At 54.2% G+C, this 17,543-nt stretch overlaps 7 protein-coding genes across 7 annotated transcripts; 4 read left to right on the forward strand and 3 right to left on the reverse strand.

The window, feature by feature from the left end:
* Nucleotides 1-239: 239 nt before the first annotated feature.
* CCMA1212_004647 (Phospholipase D zeta 2) lies at nt 240-3,401 on the reverse strand (the record flags this gene model as incomplete). Its single annotated transcript, XM_073701944.1, has 9 exons — nt 240-1,535; nt 1,600-1,702; nt 1,763-2,113; nt 2,167-2,266; nt 2,326-2,445; nt 2,501-2,524; nt 2,593-2,854; nt 2,933-3,117; nt 3,188-3,401. The coding sequence occupies 9 exons, from the start codon at nt 3,399-3,401 to the stop codon at nt 240-242; spliced, it is 2,655 nt and encodes an 884-aa protein (XP_073559652.1).
* A 2,090-nt stretch (nt 3,402-5,491) lies between these two features.
* Nucleotides 5,492-6,164, forward strand: CCMA1212_004648 (Acetyltransferase; the record flags this gene model as incomplete). The annotated part of the gene is made up of 2 exons (XM_073701945.1): nt 5,492-5,922; nt 6,018-6,164. Exons 1-2 carry the CDS (start codon nt 5,509-5,511, stop codon nt 6,162-6,164), a joined length of 561 nt encoding a protein of 186 aa, XP_073560016.1. The 5' UTR covers nt 5,492-5,508.
* A 1,358-nt stretch (nt 6,165-7,522) lies between these two features.
* Nucleotides 7,523-8,855, forward strand: CCMA1212_004649 (uncharacterized protein; the record flags this gene model as incomplete). Its single annotated transcript, XM_073701946.1, has 6 exons — nt 7,523-7,619; nt 7,674-7,756; nt 7,846-7,939; nt 8,006-8,045; nt 8,119-8,356; nt 8,439-8,855. The coding sequence occupies 6 exons, from the start codon at nt 7,523-7,525 to the stop codon at nt 8,853-8,855; spliced, it is 969 nt and encodes a 322-aa protein (XP_073560017.1).
* A 276-nt stretch (nt 8,856-9,131) lies between these two features.
* Nucleotides 9,132-10,793, reverse strand: CCMA1212_004650 (Translocation protein SEC62; the record flags this gene model as incomplete). Its single annotated transcript, XM_073701947.1, has 4 exons — nt 9,132-9,317; nt 9,387-9,937; nt 10,010-10,420; nt 10,787-10,793. 4 exons carry the CDS (start codon nt 10,791-10,793, stop codon nt 9,132-9,134), a joined length of 1,155 nt encoding a protein of 384 aa, XP_073559984.1.
* A 49-nt stretch (nt 10,794-10,842) lies between these two features.
* On the forward strand, nt 10,843-11,403 carry CCMA1212_004651 (uncharacterized protein; the record flags this gene model as incomplete). Its single annotated transcript, XM_073701948.1, has 3 exons — nt 10,843-10,884; nt 10,962-11,073; nt 11,144-11,403. 3 exons carry the CDS (start codon nt 10,843-10,845, stop codon nt 11,401-11,403), a joined length of 414 nt encoding a protein of 137 aa, XP_073559980.1.
* Nucleotides 11,404-11,689: 286 nt separating this feature from the next.
* CCMA1212_004652 (uncharacterized protein) lies at nt 11,690-12,756 on the reverse strand (the record flags this gene model as incomplete). Its single annotated transcript, XM_073701949.1, has 4 exons — nt 11,690-11,853; nt 11,935-12,396; nt 12,455-12,483; nt 12,542-12,756. 4 exons carry the CDS (start codon nt 12,754-12,756, stop codon nt 11,690-11,692), a joined length of 870 nt encoding a protein of 289 aa, XP_073559316.1.
* A 1,189-nt stretch (nt 12,757-13,945) lies between these two features.
* On the forward strand, nt 13,946-16,618 carry CCMA1212_004653 (uncharacterized protein; the record flags this gene model as incomplete). The annotated part of the gene is made up of 1 exon (XM_073701950.1): nt 13,946-16,618. One exon carries the CDS (start codon nt 13,946-13,948, stop codon nt 16,616-16,618), a length of 2,673 nt encoding a protein of 890 aa, XP_073559985.1.
* Between the last annotated feature and the right edge of the window lie 925 nt (nt 16,619-17,543).

Consider the following 17,543-nt stretch of genomic DNA (forward strand, 5'->3'; position numbering starts at 1 on the left):
CCACCTATCCGTCCTCTTGTGTAATGGTGGTTGTTTGGACGGAATGCCTGCCTATGCTCTTGTATACAACCTATACATACGAGTATCATTTTTCAACTAGTGGCTTTTTTGTTTGAATTTGTCGTTACTACCATTGTAATGTAAATAGTTTACGAGATATCCACGCAGCCGTTAGATGCCATGTTCACGAAACTAAGGTAGTCAGTGACCAAGTCATGCTACTCACTCGCTAATCGAGTCTACGTGTACAGTTCATCCGTCAGTCCGTTCAGAGTCAGGCCCTCCTTGGCAATATCATCAACCTCAATCAGGAACTGGAGAGGCATGTTGATGAGGGTGCCGCGAATACGGCTCAGCCACTCCTTGAGCTCCTGCACACCGCCGGGGAACTCTTCGCGGACGGCGTGACCATACGGAACCTTGTCCTCGTCGTTTCCGTCGTCGGACTTCTTATCGTCTCCCTTGGCGCTGGGGATGATGAAATGCTTGGAGAAGAACTCCTCGTAGTCGTCCCAGGTGCGCACGTGGTCGTCGGGGACGGGGTGGAATGCCCGACTGAACACTTCGGTGTTGGTGCTTGCCGTCTCTTCCCACAGGTTCAGGAAGTCAGGGCTCAGGGGATCCTCTACAAGTCGATCGGCGGATGAGCCCCAGTCGTAGTCGTTGGGCGCGTCAGTCACCGGCAGCCAGTTTTGGTCCGGCTGGTCCCATCGCTGGTCGGGTAGCAGGCCGAGGTGCTTGCGGAAGATTTGCCTTCGCAGAGATGCGGCGAATTCGCTGGCCGCGTACTGCTCACCGTTCATGTAAGAATCGAGGTTGCGGGGGCCCTCAATCACCACGGCAATCTCAGAATCGTGGGTTCCCAGCTGCGAGCGATCGTTCAAGTTGGCAGAGCCGCAGATAACGACGCGGTCATCGGCGATGAGAAGCTTTGAATGGATGTAAAGCTGCTCGCTGACAAAGGCGTTGAACTCGTCTTCGGGTTCGCCGTCCCAGGGGATGTCGAGAATGTTGGGGCCGTCCTTCATGTAGGCAGCGCTCACGGTATCCAGAGTGTTGTCCTGGACAGATCGTGCTTGACGTTGATACCTGTCGTAGTTGTAAGAGTCGCCATCATCGCCCCCATAGCGCTCCTCGTTGACGTAGTCGTCGTGATATCTTCGTGCGTCCTCGTAGGAGACGCCCGAGCGGTACTCCGCCTGTTGCATGGTGCCTGAAGTGTTGATACGGTCATAGTTTCGGAGATTGTAGAAGCCGATGTACTCCCTGGGGTTTTCAATGCCCGCGGCAACAAGCTTCTGGATAATGCTGTGTCCGCCTCTGCTGATGGAGTTGTATTGAAATTCCATAATGGCTCGGGTCCCGAGAGCTTCCTTGGACTTTAAATCCCCAGCGAAAGCTGGGACAGAGGGCATCACTACCCACACCTTGAACGGCTGACCCTCCTCGTATGCTCGAACGATGCGGTCAACTATGGCAGCGCCAATCTTGTTGGAAACGGGGCGCTGCTCGTCACTCGTGGCCGTGATGAAAAACTTCAAGTTGTGATGGTCAGCACATGCCTGATATTCGAAACCCATGTTGAATTGGACTGCGTACCTGATTCTCAATGTAGACGAAATGCTTTGCATTCGTGATGGCGCCGACATACGCATTGGCGATGGAATGCTCCGTGGGATGGCCGGACGACCATGGGCAGCAGCTGGACTCGAGTTTAGCGAAGCTGACTTGTAAATGTAGCTGTTAGTGGATCGCAACATACCTTCGTGTAAGCTGGATGCGCGTAGCTTCCCTTTCACTGCGCCGTCCGTAGGAGCGTTCGCCGTCGTATCCTTCGTCATCGTATCGTTCGTCACGATGGGATCGGTGCCTCTCCGAGAAGCCCAGGTGTCCCATTTCCTCCGTTAGAGACTCGGTGAAACGACTAAACATGCCGCGGCCGCCGCTTTCCTGCTCGTACTCTCGCTCTCCATCTTCTCGCCGCCCGTATTCCTCTTGTTCATATTCTTCGCGTTCATGTCGTCGACGTGACGAACGGTGTTCTCCGGGCAGGCTGAGCCTTTCGTACTTTCCGGGGTCCTTCTCCTTGTACTTTGCATCAAACATGAAGTTCCTTGTCCCAGTCAGTTGGAGTAGCAAAACAAGCTTGGGATGACTCCCTCGTACCATCTATCGACAAAGTGGGTGACAAGGTCGGACACAATGGGGCCGTTCATCGACAAGGCGACGTCTGACCAGCCCATTCTCGAGCTCTTGGTTCGATCCACTGCGCATGCCATTAGTTCCCCTGTGAGTTGAGCTTGCAGAGACGGAGGGCTGACTCACGTTGATTCTGCTCCCAGTTGCCAACATCGGCAAAGTCGAAGATACGAGCGTTGTTGTAATCCTGGCCCGGGAAAATGGTGTTGTCCACGTTTCCAGGATGAGCATCTGCAATCGGATGGGCTTCATGTTTGCGTTAGCCGAAAGCCTTTAGGCATATCACACCAACACTACTCACAGTTGGTATCCCATCGGCCAAAGCCTGAACAAGCGGTTAGCGACACGCGTACTTGAGGATAAGAGACGAGAAACAGAGAGGCGCAAACATACACATGTCTAGACCGCCCATGAAAACCAGGTTACGGTCGACAACAAGAAGCTTCTCATGATGAGCCCAGTAGAGGACAACATCGTCTGCTGCGCCGTAGATTGCCTTGAGCGTATCCTTGGATACAGTGGCCAGGTCGAAGTTTGTCAAGTTCTTGAAGGAGTTGCCGATTTCCGAAGCAATGTCGTATCCAGCCGGTGCGTGGTCAGGATGTCGGAAGACGCTGATGTTGGGGTGCAACTTCTCGAGGGCATGCTTTGTATGCTATACATTGTGCGAATGAGCCACGTCTGACTTGTTGCATGTACTTTGGTAGAGAAGACGACGGTCTGAATGACATACCGCAGAATTGAGAGTGAGGGCGGCCTCGACTTCCTTGTACACAATGATGTGAACCTTGACCCCGCGCTCGGCAGCAGCTTGAAGCATGACATCGAGACGATACTGCTCGTTACGAGAAGGTGGTCGACGAAGGTAAAGCTCAGGGCTCAGCCACCAATCGAGAATATATATGCTCTCCTCCGCCCCTGGCAGACAAGTGTTAGTGAAATGCCCTCGAATGAGATGCCTCACCGAGAGAGAGCAGATAGGCCTTACGTTGGAGAGCCTCAGACACGGCCCAGAAGTAGGAGCAGCCATCGACGAACCACTTGATGTTGCCAGAAGAAGGGGCTGCAAAGGACTGGTATCTGTTGGCAACGTGTTCTTCTGGGTGAAGCTCATCGCACTGATAGTCCGAATGCGAGTGAGAGTGCTTTTCGGCATCATTTTCGCCTCCAAGGATAGCCTCGAATCTATCGAGAAGACCCATTGCGAGGCTTTGTGATGTACCGCACTTCAAAGAAATCGGGTACCGACAAATGGGGGGGCTGTTGTTGTTTCGAGAGATTCGCGGGGAGAGGCTTGTTGTGATGCGGGCACCACTGGAGAAGAAGTAAGTAAATGTTTTTGATGATGATGAAAAAAGAGCTATTGAACACGAACAGCACAGCTTCCTTGATGAAGTCGAAACTACGATAGGGGGTCGAGAGATGTGCTTAGTGGCACGAAAGACACGTCCACAGAGGAGTGGAGGGGGGGCAAAGAGGGGTGAGAATGAGGTCTGAACCAGAGCTGCTAGAAATTCAGGGTGCACGCATGCCGAGTCCGCATGTGCGTCTGACGATTGCATCGTATCACGGGTGGCCGAGAGCTCCTGCCCCGTTTCTTACTGGGCTCAGTGGATCAAAGCACGATGCAAGCACAGCCACTGAGCGTCAGTTTGCGAGGCCGCTTGTGCTGATGGACTTTATCCAAAGGGGCACGAGACGGAAGATGCGTTTTGCCAGCACAATGCAGTGGAGGACATGGGTGAGCTGATTGGCTGGGAGCCTGGATGGTGCTTTTCATGTTGCCAATGCCTTTCAATGCCCCCCTGAATGGAGTCATAACCTTCAAAGCTCTTGTCATAGGGTGCGTCAATCCCGCCTTGCCCACTATGAACTGTCAGAGCAGAGCTGGAGCTCTGGCAAGTTGGCGAGTCAGATGTGCGGGGTTGGCAATGGTTGGCAACTGGAGCGAGGAAGGCGACGACCATCCTTGGCCGCGAATCTTGGCCTGGAGTCTTTTGATACGCGCACGAGCATCGCAATCGACATCAACGCCTTTGTAGCTCGGGTTTGAGTAGGTAGTAAGCGTTTGCGTGTGATACAGAGACAGGTGTAGCTTGATCGTGCGTTCTGAGATTGTAATAAGGGAGGCGGTGCCAGTGGCAAAGCTGAGATTGTGTAGCATTGCATTCGGCATTGATGCGGCTAGCTAGTGAATATATCGACGTGAACAATGGCAATGATCTATAAGGTAGTACTCGCTGAGGCCAGAGCATGAGGGGACAAAGTTCGACGAAAAGGAGAAGTACTCGAGCCAGGTATAAGGTACCAAGGAGAGGAGAGTTCGACGTCAGCGCCTGCCTTCAATCTTGCTGTGGCTCCTTCCCAGCTCCCCCAGTTGCGTGTCTAGCGGTAAAGAAGACCCGGAATGGCCTCATTTTCCAAGGTAGTCCTTGATAGTACCTGTAGGTGCCTCGCCTCGTTCGTACCCTACAGAGTGTACTGTCTGTTAGGGGATTTTTTTTTGCGTGTAAAATCACCTCTGGGGCATCACAAAACAAACCAGCTTCGATGGCACTTTCACGTTGGTATCAAATAGCGGTGCTCCGCGGCCAGTTGATCGACTCCATTGAAGCTGCCCATGAAACCGTTTAGCGCCGGCTTTCAGGGGCAACAGCGCTGCGGTTGGTCGCTAATCGCCCCAGACGAGCACCAACAGGTCAGCCACGAACTCATCGACCTCATGCAAGGTACGAGCGCAATTCAAGCCACTCAGAAGCTTTTGCTGCCGTTCCACTGAAAATTCTACGAACCGCCACAGCTCTGCTCTGCGTTCTCACTTCAACTGCCTCTAAGCCGATAATCGGGGAGGGAAACACGTCACATCGCTCACGTCGAGTTCGAAACCGAGATATTTGCCGTGGATAGCTGCTCGATACCTACCTACGTTAGCATAAGACGACCTTCTTCAAACATCCCGTCGAGTCTGGAATTTTGACTGGCATATCGTACACCAAAACGACCGGTAAGTCTTCTTGTACGACGCTTCCATCGTTATGAGCTGCCCAACATGTCCCTCATCTTCAATGAAGATTTCCATTGTTTTGGAGTGCAAAGATGAAGCATCCTCCCTACCCAACTTTCAGAGCTGACAGTATACGTAGGAAAGCCTCTCCAATATCACCCCCGATGGTGTCAGCTGAGCAACGACATATTGACTGTCAGCACACTCTTTCTGGATTCTGGCTGTCTGAGGTTACGGGCTACTATATCCGTCTTCGCGCCCATCTCATCCTCCAGCCCCTCCGATAAGAGCACACTCTCACAAAAATGCCTGGCCCCGGCATTGTCATCCCGTTCGACATCTCGCTGCACTCACATCTCACCCCTTACCTGGCAGCGATTCACGCCTCTTGCATCACCCACGATCACACAATAGCGACATTCCTCCTCCCGCTGTCACATGAGAAGCTGCTATCCTGGTGGAAGGAACGCATTGCCGAGACCAACGATGGGAGGAGACTCATGCTGCTGCTCGTGAGCGAGCTGGATCCAGGCGGCCGTATCAAGGGGCCAGAGCTGATAGGAGTCGTCATGCTCTGGATGCCATACTCGGAGACGGGATCATTTCGAGGCTACGTCGAGAAGCTGCTCGTCCACAAGCATCATCGGGGGAAGGGCGGCGCAAGAGCACTGATGAGCGCTCTGGAATCAGAGGCCCTGAGTCGGGGCCGGACATTGCTGGTAAGTTGCGCTTTTCGACCAATTCCGAGCTTGACTTGTCCTGTTTCATCTTTGAAGTGTGAAAGAATCAACATCGTACTGACCTGCTTTCGCAGATGCTCGACACGGAGAGTGGCAACCAAGCAGAAGCAGTCTTCAGCAGACTCGGATACACTGAGCTGGGAAGGGTTCCAGGATACGGCATGAGTCCTGCAGGAGGACTGAAGGACGGCACGTTTTTCTACAAGACTCTTCAGCTGTGACAGCGAGTAGGTGGGGTCAGTGACCGACGTGGCAGCGATCAATCCTTCGAGATGTTTATGCTCAGCGGATTCCACCAGACGCGCTGCTGCTGCAAGTCGATACGATGAAGGGCATGGCGATACTTGTGCTTGAACACACTGGCGGTGTTGCTGCAAGCTGGGGAACCAGCGAATGGGCGAGCGTGCAAGGCTGCATTGTGAAGCCACGTGCGTTGCTGGATCTTTGTCTCTGCATATAGGCTAGTGCGAGAAATGTTTGTATAGCTGGCGAGATATCACTGTCGACTTGGCAGCGGCTGAGAATCTTGTCTTGTCTCGATGGCGGGACTCGGTGAGAGAAATGAGAAAGGTGTTGGGCGTTCTTTCTTTTGGGCGAAAGATTCAACCGAACGGCAAGGGAGTTTGGCTTTTAAGCTTGAATGATTGCTTATCCTAACCTTTTCATGTGCTCGTATAAGATGCATTGAATGGATCAATCAATGAGTTGAGCTTTACGAAATGTTTTCAAGTCCACCATGTCTTCGCATCCTCCATCTTTCTGATCTGTAGGCATTTCCACCGCAGATGCTCAAACCGTCGTCAGAGAAACAGCTATACCTAGTTCTTGTTGGCAATCACACTCGCGTCTTTCAAAAGTTCCAGAAAATCCCACCATCGGAGGACGCCGCGGCTCGCTGATCCTTGTCAACAACACACACTCAACCAACACAAAATCGTGAATGGAGCAGAATTGAAGACTCAAGGCCAGAGCAAAGCACCAGGACACTCACATGACTTGCCAAGCCATATATGGCGCCGGAAATCATCTCCATCAAAGCTGATGATGGCAAAAGCTCTTCTTGTCATGCAACTTATCGTCGGACCGGGGGTCACTGCCACCGGTGCTCAAGATGAGGATCCGTTTAGCTAGAAGCGGCATGTCGAAAAAAAAAAAAAAAATTGTAGAGCCGTACTATCCTAGGTTTCCTCCTCATGTCCCGCTTGGCAAGGGCCGCGCTTTATCGGACGCCCGGGTGCCGGGGACGCTCGGTATAGCTTCCCGCTTCCTGCATGGCCGGCCACAAGGTGGAGGATCGTGGGTGATGCGTCTGTAAGGTAGGGAGGGAGCACAAGTGAGGACGTGGGAACGCTGCAGGCCAAGATAGACCGGGGGTGTCATGGCTCTATCTCTCTCTTCATGGCATCTATAAAGCCACGAGCGCGACTTGTATGCAGCCGCTGATCCTCTCTTTCCCTTCTCCCTCTTCCTCATCTTGTTTGCTTGCCTGTTCATCAAGATCGCAGTGCTACCTCAGCGACTACTCCGGGATTCAACCCAGATCTTCAACCCAGTTGGCATATCCCCGATACCTGAGGCCATGCATCGCAACGCTTTCGCTGTGCTTGCGGGCGCCCAGCTTGCCGCTGCTGGGCTGTATCCCAACATGACGCCCGACAACCACACTTGCATTCTGGGTGGGTTTGACTCTTAGCATACAATTGGAATAGATGCTGAATTCTTTTCCATAGCCGACCCCGTCTTGTCTTGCTCCGAGAACGCTGTTCCCGAAAAGGTCGATTCTTGCTGCACCGAGACTTATGGAGGACTGGTGGTATGTGTATCCCAGAGAATATTGAACTCGATTTGCGTCTGCAAGAATGATTCCTTGTCCAGAGTGCTGATAGAATTGACCTTTCCAAGCTTCAAACCCAGTTCTGGAGCACTCACACTGGCCTCGAAAGCGAGGGACAGGTCCTCCCGCCGTATACCTGGACCATCCACGGTCTGTGGCCTGGTATGTATAAGCCGACTTCAGTTATCACCATATAAGCCTCAGCTTCCATCTGACGGCTTCACTTAGACTTTTGCAATGGCAGCTACACCCAATACTGCGATCTCAGGTATGTCTTTCCCCAACTGCTTTCTCCTCTGTCAAGCTATAAGGAAACATCTTGTTAACTGCGTCGCTTATAGCCGCCAATACGACCCCCATCCTGCCCCCAACACCACCAACGGCAAGCCTGATGGCACCCCTGTGCCTCCGTACACCGGCCCTTCCATCGAGACCCTGTTCGAGCCTCACGGCAAGCTGGATCTGCTGGCCTATATGAAGAAGTACTGGATCAACCAGTACGCCCCCAACTGGGAGCTCTGGGCCCACGAGTTCTCCAAGCACGCCACCTGCTTCTCAACCTTTGACACCGAGTGCTACGTAAGAAACCTCCCCCCTCCCCTTGAATACTGCGCCACAACCCCCTTCAGGTATTCCGAACCTCAGAGTAACGCGCAAACAGGGTCCCAAGGCCAGCAAGCACGACGACCTCTTCAACTTCTACGAGACAGTCATCGCCTACTACAAGGCCCTCCCGACCTGGGGCTGGCTCTCCGCCGCCGACATCCGCCCTTCCAACACAACCTCCTACTCCCTCTCCGACGTCCAGGCCGCCCTGACCCTCGGCTACGGCGCCGTCCCCTACATCGGCTGCAGCGGGCCCAAGTACAACCAGACCGAGGCCGGCAAGGGCTCCCTCGACAACGGCGGCACCCAGCTGAGCGAGGTCTACTACTACTACCACGTCTACGGCGCTGCCCAGCGCAACCAGGGCCTGAGAGTCGGCGCCGATGTCGCTGGCGGCTCCGTGTCGTCTTGCGCAAAGGCTCCCGGCGCCATCTGGTACTACGAGCGTGCCGCTGGCAGCGAGAGCGCATAGGTAGCACGGGGATGAAGACGTGTCAATGTGGAGATGAAGTGGAAAGAAAACGACCCTGTCCATAAATCATACACAACGCCAGCTCCTCGGAGCATCATCAAGTAATTCTAATCGCCAATGAAAAACCACTGAAAACCTGCATTGCCTTTCTGTCCTTCCGTCACTTTCCATGAAGCATCACAGGCAGGTGTATGTCTACATGGATAAGGCTCCCGGTATGCTTCACTTCGGAGCGACCCGCGCAGCTCATTTTCGTACAAGTACAATTTCGTCGCTTCACTCGTCCGCTAGCTCCTCCACCTTGGGAGCTTCGTAAGCCTTTTGTTGTTGAGGCACCACGTTAACCTGTGTCTCCGTGCCCGTAGTCGTTGCAGTAGCTGGCGCGACCTGGCCAGTCGCTGCAGCCACGGCGGAGTTGGCCGCAACAGACTTGGACTTCTTCTTCTTCTTTGGCTTTTCGGTCTAGTGCACGAGTTAGCGACCTGCACAGATTTTGAACAGAAACGGAGGAAGGCAACAAAGAGTACTCACCTCGTGCCAGGCCCAGACGGGTCGGAAACTGTCCATGAAAGAGACGTCTTCCCAGAGGTTGGGGTAGAGCCAGAGACCGGGAGGCACAACAAAGTACGTGACGCAGAAGAGAATAACGCGGAAGATGGCCATGGCAAAGAAGAGGCCGAGAAGGCCCAGCATGCCCCAACTCAGGTAGTAAACTCCCTGGCGAAGCTTCAACGGCCACAGAGGGTACAGGACGACGGCAAAGATGATAACCAGGGCAAGAGCAGCATACAGCTGACGCTTGACCTGGCTACCCTCCCAGAGCCATACATAGTACATGTCCTCTTTGGCTTCCTGCTGCTGCTCTATCCTGACATTCCACTGGCCCTTGACACGCTTTGGCTTCTTGCCGTTGGGGCCGGGCTGCGGCTCGATCTTGGTGACTCTAAGCGCAAGCATGCTGAGCGGCAGCAGCTTGAAGGTGTTCTCCAGGGATGCTCGATCGGTGATTTCTGGCAGCAGAGGGTTCTTCTTTCGCGCCTTTTCATATGCCGGAGACTGGAGCGCTCGCAGGGCACGCTTGACTGTTGGTCTCGGTCAGCAATTGTTGTTTCTTGCGCTTTCAGTGTCAGACGGAGCACAAGTAGGACGCTCACCCTTGAACATGTCTTTGCGCTCGCCGTTGAGAATCGAGGTACGTGGCTTCAAGTCCTGGCTGCGCAGGAACTTGGCGACGGCGAGTCCCTTGGGGTTCGGCGGGCCCGGGGTAATGGGCTGCGGCTGTCCCTGCTGCTGGTGCGGGTGCGGGTGAGGATGCTGGTGAGGGTGAGGATGGTTGTGGCCTTCGTGTCCTCCCTGCTGCTGCTGCTGCTGGACAGCCGCCTGCTGCATGGCGCGCATTCGCGCCATCTGCTGCTGCTTGATGTGCTCGATGAACTCGGGCACCGTCATGCCGGCCTTCTGAGCGTCCTCAGCAATCTTGCGCTGGATCTGCTGGATCTGCTCGGGCGTTGGCTGCTGGCCCATGAAGCCGGGTCCCGGCATGGGCATGCCCATGGGCATTGCGCCTGGAGGCGGTTGCTGCGGCGGCGTGGCCATGGTTTATGTGATGCGCTGGGCGATCCTGTGGCTCAGTAAGGAATAAAGTGCAGGAATCCGACTCGCAACGGAAAGCAGGCGTAGGGAAACGAGCTCGAGAGAGGCACAACTGCAGTAATGTCGGCCCTTGGGAGAAGATGTTGGAAAAGCGAGCGAGGAAGTTGGTGGCGTCTTACAAGGTCACTGCGCTTAGCTGCCAGATGGACAGATAGCAATGTGTTCACTTGGACCGGATCGTTTATTCCCCGGTCTCCGGCCAATGTTTCCCTTGCCGACAATCCGCACCCCACCAAAGCTTGACATGCTACAGCCTTATCGGCACCTCGTCGCGTCACCCGTCATCAGCCTTGCAGCTACTGGGTGCTTCTTTGTTTTCTTGAAACGCAGTAAAATGAGTGACCGGCTCACGCAGCTTCAAGATGCAGTTGATCAGGTATGGGATTTCTTTCATGTGAAGCATTCGCTGGCTCTTTACCGCCGGCTCGTCTTGCTGACGGCGTTCACATCCAGTTCGCTCAGCAGCTCGTCGCCTGCATGCACTTTGTCCAGATGCGCCATGACCTCGAGAAACTAGGTCCGAACGATAAGATCCGCGAGCCTAAGGAGCAAGCGCCAAAAGAAGGTGCGTGAAAAAGACTGCAGATGGCCAATGGGTCGACGCAAGCAAACAGATGTTGACCCGTCCCTTGCAGTGGATGCCCTGCCTCCACAAGACTTCCGAGCCGGCCTAGTCGAGCTGTCGCGAGACCTCATTGTCAAGGAGCAGCAGATCGAGGTCCTCATTTCCACCCTTCCCGGCCTCGACAACAGCGAACAAGATCAGGAGCGACACATCAGAGACCTCGAAGAAGACTTGAAAACGGCCGAGGCACAGCGGGTCGAAGCGATGAGGGAGAAGGACCTCATCTTGACCCAGCTTGACGCCATCATACGCAACATACGGCGGCCATGAACAACCAGTCTTTATTCTCGCCGACATTCTCTTCTTTGCGTAGGTAGCGAGGCGTTACGGATAGGCACCTGTCTTGGTTGAAGGTGGTGGTTAGGGACCACAAGACCATGGGCTTAGTGATTTTTTATTGAATGGCAATGCGAATTGGAGGGACACTCGACTAGTTCGCATGGTATCTATGTATTTTACTCTCTGTGGCTGGGACAAGTTTCCTCATCCTCTAGCGGTCTGTCATCTCTGGTGCCGCTTGTGTAGTGTCTATATTCAAGAAATCGTTGTGTACTCTTCAGGAGCTCTTGAAGAACTGGGGGTAAACTTGTCGCAATTCTTGCAGGTGGCGGATCTGATACTGCGAGGCTTGGACCTTTGGCGCCGGAACGTCTTCCTCCACCAGATGCGCCGCCGTCCAGCCCAACTTCTTTGCAGCAGCGCAGTTTGCAAAACTGTCATCTTTATCTGGTGTTAGGCATGTGGTTCACAAAGGAGCCCGACTCAGTCGAGCCCTAGAATGACAAAAGGGACAAGTCTTACCGACAAAATAACAGTCTTCCACTCGCTCCACACCGGCCTGCCTCATAGCCTTCTTGAACATGTCCTCGTGAGGCTTGCAGACCAGCGGTACTTCGCTGTAATCACAGAAGGTGAGGCCCTCAAAGAGGTCGTCTATGCCCAGCAGCCGGACCACTCTTTTGCCATGATTGACGTACGCATTCGTGAAGAGCCACAGCCGCACCTTACTCCTGTCGATGTCCTCGAGCAGCTGGCGCAGCTCTGGGTTCGGCTTGATGAGGTCCTCCAGTGGCAGAGCGTCGTCGACCTTGGCGTTGTACTCCAGAGGGTCGATCTGGTGGTGACGGACCAGGCCTTCAATGGCCAGGCCATAGTTGGTGTAGTATTCCTTGTGCAGCTTGACAGCCTCGTCCCAGGGCAGGCTGAGATGCTCTGAGAAGTACTTGTCAATCAACTCCGCCATGAGATCTTGCACTTTGCTGCCTGTCTCTCAGTTAGGCTGCGGTTGGGTCATGAGTCATATTGCGCCTTGTGCTCTTACTCCTTGGGTAGAGACAGTTATCAATGTCACTTGAATATCGTTAGCATGCTTCTTCATGGCGTCTCAACGGCTTATCGAATCACTGACAAGAATAGGACCGGTTTACCGGATTTGGTGCCATTGGGGACAGTCATCTTAGTGAGAGAGGAGCAGGCTGGAACTCGGTGGAGTGCTCGCGAGGCAGTACAAGGAATCGCCGGCGACGAAATGCCGAAATGCTTCTTCTGAAGTGTGTGAACGGAGAGGCGAAGGTTGACGGCGGACTGAGCTGTGAACGAGGACGGAAGCCTGTATAAATGCATCCGGGTTATACCGTAAAATGAAGAGAAAAAGGATAGAAGTACGGAGTATGACTTACCTTATCCGCTTAGGTAGAAGCCGATTTGAGGCGTGATGACTCGAACCTGCATCGGCTAGAGCCTTGCTAACTAAAACAGACTGCTAAATTCAGTGGCCAGCCACCACTAGTTCTCGGCGTGTAGGAAACGGTTTGGCGTCGAGGCTGCTGAATCATCTGCCGGGCTTGTAGGTACTCTGCAAGTTTGATAACAGCTGAGCAACAATGTGTTCTGCTTTTCGCCGTGAAGCAGTATTGAAGTGGTGATCAGAGTTGTCTAGTGGTTTGCTCCCAATCTATTGGTTAATATTACAAGGGACCATATGCACCATGAGTCTCACGTGTTGCTGGTGAGGTTCACCAACCTTGGGCCTTTGTCGCGCGTTGGCCACAATATGAAGTACAAGAGTTGAGCTGCAGAACACACCTTCCAAGATGTTGTTCAGGGAGATGATATATAGCATAGAGAGATCAAAGTCACATCTACTGATATGTTAGTAATTGCCACTCAACGGATCAAAATGTCGGCGTTTGTTGCAAGTTGTCTCTCGTCTCGTAGGTATCGGGCGTCTCATTGTGGCCGGAGTCGAAGAGTCATGACATCCCACTTGCTTCCACCTGAATGTCAATCCTTTGAACCCTGCAATGAGGCATAACACTCAAATAGGATCTCTTTACGAAACGAGTCATAACTAATTATCTCTTCAAAAGTTCACAATCCAAGCTCTACCTTGGTTAATATCTGTAGAGCAGAAAGGGCTGTAGAGGTAGCCGGCGACGCACATCTACATCTCACTTCAGTTGCCTTCAAGGTTCACACAGTTTGGTCGCCCCACATTTCGAAATTCTGCCCAACCAGCCAGTCACCGCCCAAGCGAGTTGACCCAACCCGCTCCAAATATTCTCCCTACCTCAATTTCCCTTCCACCGCTGCCACTCCATACCAGCACGCATCGGTCCGCCATCATGGTCGATGCACAAGGCAATCAAAACACTGCTTGTCTCTTCTGAAAGGCGCCTGGCGTAGCTTCGATCAAGAGCTGCCTCTCGACGACACGCGAGACGTTTGCGCGTTTCTCACTGCGCCTTGACGCGGCACCTCCCCAGTCTTGCTAACGTTAGAAGAGGAAGAAAGCAGCGCTGAACAGCTTGCTATGAGCTCAGGGAACCGCGGTCGGGCTGCCCCTATTCGTGCAGGCGCGCCTGCATCGGCCTCTCTGGCCGAAAAGGAGGCAAAGGAGATTGAAGAGTGCGAAAAGATTGTGCGGTTTCGCGATGCCATTCTCGCGGGCAACCACCCATCTATCAAGCTACCCCCTGGCCTCAAGGCCTTGTCCAGCCCCCTCCCCACCTTTGCGAGACCACCATCAGAGCCAGGCGAAGTAGACGCACGACCCGAGGCTCTGCAGAAGCTTGCCACAGGCAAACAGGATCAGACTCTCAGTGTGTCGCAGCCTCCAGCTGACGCTCGCGCTCCTCCGGCGACGGGCCCCCAACACCCAAAGCCATTCGCAACCAGGACGACAGAGATCAATCCCATCCTCCTTGAAAAATCTGACGAGCTCGTCAGGGCTGAGATCCAGCTGCAGAGACAGAGGATCGAGCGGTCTCTGAGAGACGACATTGAACAGCGTCGAGCCTCAAAGCAAGTGCAAGCAGAGCCTGTCATTGAATTTGATCTGTCTGATGTGCTCGCCAAGGCCTTGACTCTTGTTCAAGCCACTACTATATCTTTTTCCGCCAACGGAGACTTGAGTGCTAATCATGAAGCTGCAAGTGATTCTTTTGACGACAACACCTTTTACTCTTCGAAGCATGACACGCCCGAGTCCAACCTGACTTCGCGCGTGCGCCACTCGTCTGATGAGGCCATGGGGACGGGTGACCAGAGGCCATCTCTGCCACGGTCTCATGCCAGCACGAGCTATGGTAATATCGTGGCATCCTCTGCGTCGGTAAATGGTCACCATGCTGCAGGACCCCCCTCCCGGCCTTCAACCCAGGTTCCCGCTGCAGCTCCAGCTCCAGCTCCAGTTCCGGCACCTGCTCCGGCTCCAGCTCCAGTCCCGCCTCTGGTGACAACTGCTGCCGCGAGCCGACCCCAGCAGGTGCGGGTTCCTGGCCTTCAAATACTAGCCAACAGCGGGATCTCTCCAGCTACACAGGGTCCAGCCATCACTGCGCGCACAGAGCCAGTCCGGCAGTTGCAGACGGAAACTGAAGAATCAGGGGACAGCGCTTTGCAGTACGACCCGGCTCGGCCTGCGCTGCCACCCCAACCCCCGGTTGTTCGAAACCATGACTTGATTCCTGTCGCCCCTCAGCCAGCAAAGATTGCACCCTTGACTGTTGTCAATGCTCAAACGCCTGTCGTCGACTCGGCGTTGGCCGCATCTCTTGGTGCGTCGGCACAAGTGGCGGCACTCAGACATGGACTCGACGTCCCTGCCAGCTCCGAGAGCTCTTCTCAAGGCGCCAAGGATACAGACAAGAAGAAAGGGAAGAAGAACAAGAGGAAGGCTGAGCGGCAAGCGCAAGAGGCGCAGGCCGGGCCAAGTATCAAAGTTGAGCCTCGGTCACAGTCGCCCATGACAGCGCCAGCATACACCAGACCCAGCAAACGGCAACGACAGTCTCAGGCGCATGCTAATGAATCTGGACAATCCGAGCCGCGATACGCCCAGCCACCACCGAGCGTAACCTATGAGCAACCATCGCCGCAGGTATTTCGAGGCGAGCGAGCTCCTGCAACCTACCAGGAGCCCGCCCCCGCGCAATATCTGCCTCACTCCGCTTCCATCTCCAGCATACGCGGCGAGCCAGCTGGAGGTCCAAACCCTAACAGCGCTTACGACCCTCGCGTGCCTGGTGAGGGCTATGCCCGTCCTGCTCCCCTTGGCGAGAGCTACATGCGTCAGCCGCAGCCACGCGATTCGGTATCCTATTCCCTTCCACCTCCCAGAGAGGCTCATGGTCCTGCAGCAGTGCCACAAGTCATTTCTTACGACACATATCGGGAGCCCATTCGCATTTATCGGGAGCCCCTTGAGGGGACCCGCGCAAGTGTACGCCCAGAGGGTGAGTCTTTCATAGTACCCCCACGGCCACCAACGCGGGTCATGGTCGATTCCTATGGGCGGGAGTTTGTCGAGCCTCTGATTCCCTCCGCCCGGCAATCCGTTGCCCCCATGCCTCGATCCGGAGAGCCAGAGGTAATTTACGAGCGATTGCCGCCTCGGACTTTATCGAACAACCTCGGGCCTGCGCCGCACAACGATGGCAACGTGGTGTATGCCAGACCGCTTTCGATCTACGATCCTGTCAGAAGAGTATATGTTTCCGAGCCGGAGTATCCTTACGACCAGAGGGACGGTCAGTTTAGTGATCAACAGTTGCAGCAACGAGGATATATCCAGATTGTGAGATCCCATGACGGCAGGATCATTGAAGAGCGACCGGCGGAATACGTCTCGCGAGGGCCCAGCTTCCGGCCCCCTGAGCGGATGTGCTTCGAGCCAGCCCAGCCATACGTCCGCATGCACAGCGCGCGTCCCGATGGCCCTAGCAGAGAATACAACGGAAATGTCCACGTGGATGGCCGTCACCCTGACGGCCCCCAGGCATACACCAGAGAGTATGCTGGTAGCCCCATGCAACGAGCCCCGACTATTCATCGGGAATATAGCATGCGCCCCCCTGAACGGTACCACGAACCCCAGGGAGTAGCCCCCAGAGGAACGGACGAGATCGCCTTTATCGAGCGGCCTCGTGGAGCATCTCGGGAAATCGTCTACGTTGACGACGTCAGGAGAGAGGTTTATCGGTGAGAAGTGGTCACAGGTGGAAAAGCATTCTGGTAAGGGGTGGCCATAGGAGGCTGCTCCGTTGAGCTGCGATTGTATGAAGTTCTTGTACGACTGCATTTTCACAACACGCATAAGCATAGAGTATCAGGGGCCAAGAGCCAGGAACCATGGATCGTCTATAGGGCAGTGGCGAAGCAAGGGCCAACGGTTCAGCATAGGGTCTGGCATTTGCTCCCTTCAAAGCCGCTCGAGGTCGGGAACACCCGTAGTTGCATTGTACCAAAATTGTCAGGAGCACGGTCTTGATACTACTCGAGTGCCATATGAATGCACGTAGCTCCATCCACAACCAGCCACTATATGACAAAGCTCTTGTACAAAGCAACATATTAAACGCTGTTCACGAGAATGACGAGGCAAAGGAAGAAAAGGGAGAGAATATGACGTCTGGTGCAAGACTTCCAAGTTCGCCAGAGGCGTAAAGGCTTCAACTCTATGAAAGCCCATGTCGCCGTGGCGGCTCAATTGCCAGTTCTCTCCGAGCCACTACCATAGCGATAGGGCATTCTCCAGCAGACTGAAACGTTCCCGTGGATCACGAGCCGTCAAGATAGATGTTAATACAAACTAGACACGATTGTCCTCCGGGCCGGTTTCGATTACAGAATGGGGATCATGTCCCTCCAGCTCCGGGAAAGTGTCATGAGCCGAGACGAACTTCAGCTCCATGCTCGCCATATATTATGCATGGGAATGCCTACCACTAGGTTATAATTACTTCAAAGATTTCAGGTGAGTTTGTCCCGGTGCCGGCCACAAGCCAAAGAGGAGGGCACAAAGAAGGGATTGCTCCAGGTACGCGATGCTACGCAATACGATTCGCGATGGTGAGTCTGCGCGACAAGACAGACTGTCGACAATTGGCTAGACAAGGTCCCTTTTCCTG

This window comes from Trichoderma ghanense, assembly GCF_004382785.1.
Source record: "Trichoderma ghanense strain CCMA-1212 chromosome Unknown scaffold_4, whole genome shotgun sequence".
Lineage (NCBI taxonomy): Eukaryota > Fungi > Ascomycota > Sordariomycetes > Hypocreales > Hypocreaceae > Trichoderma > Trichoderma ghanense.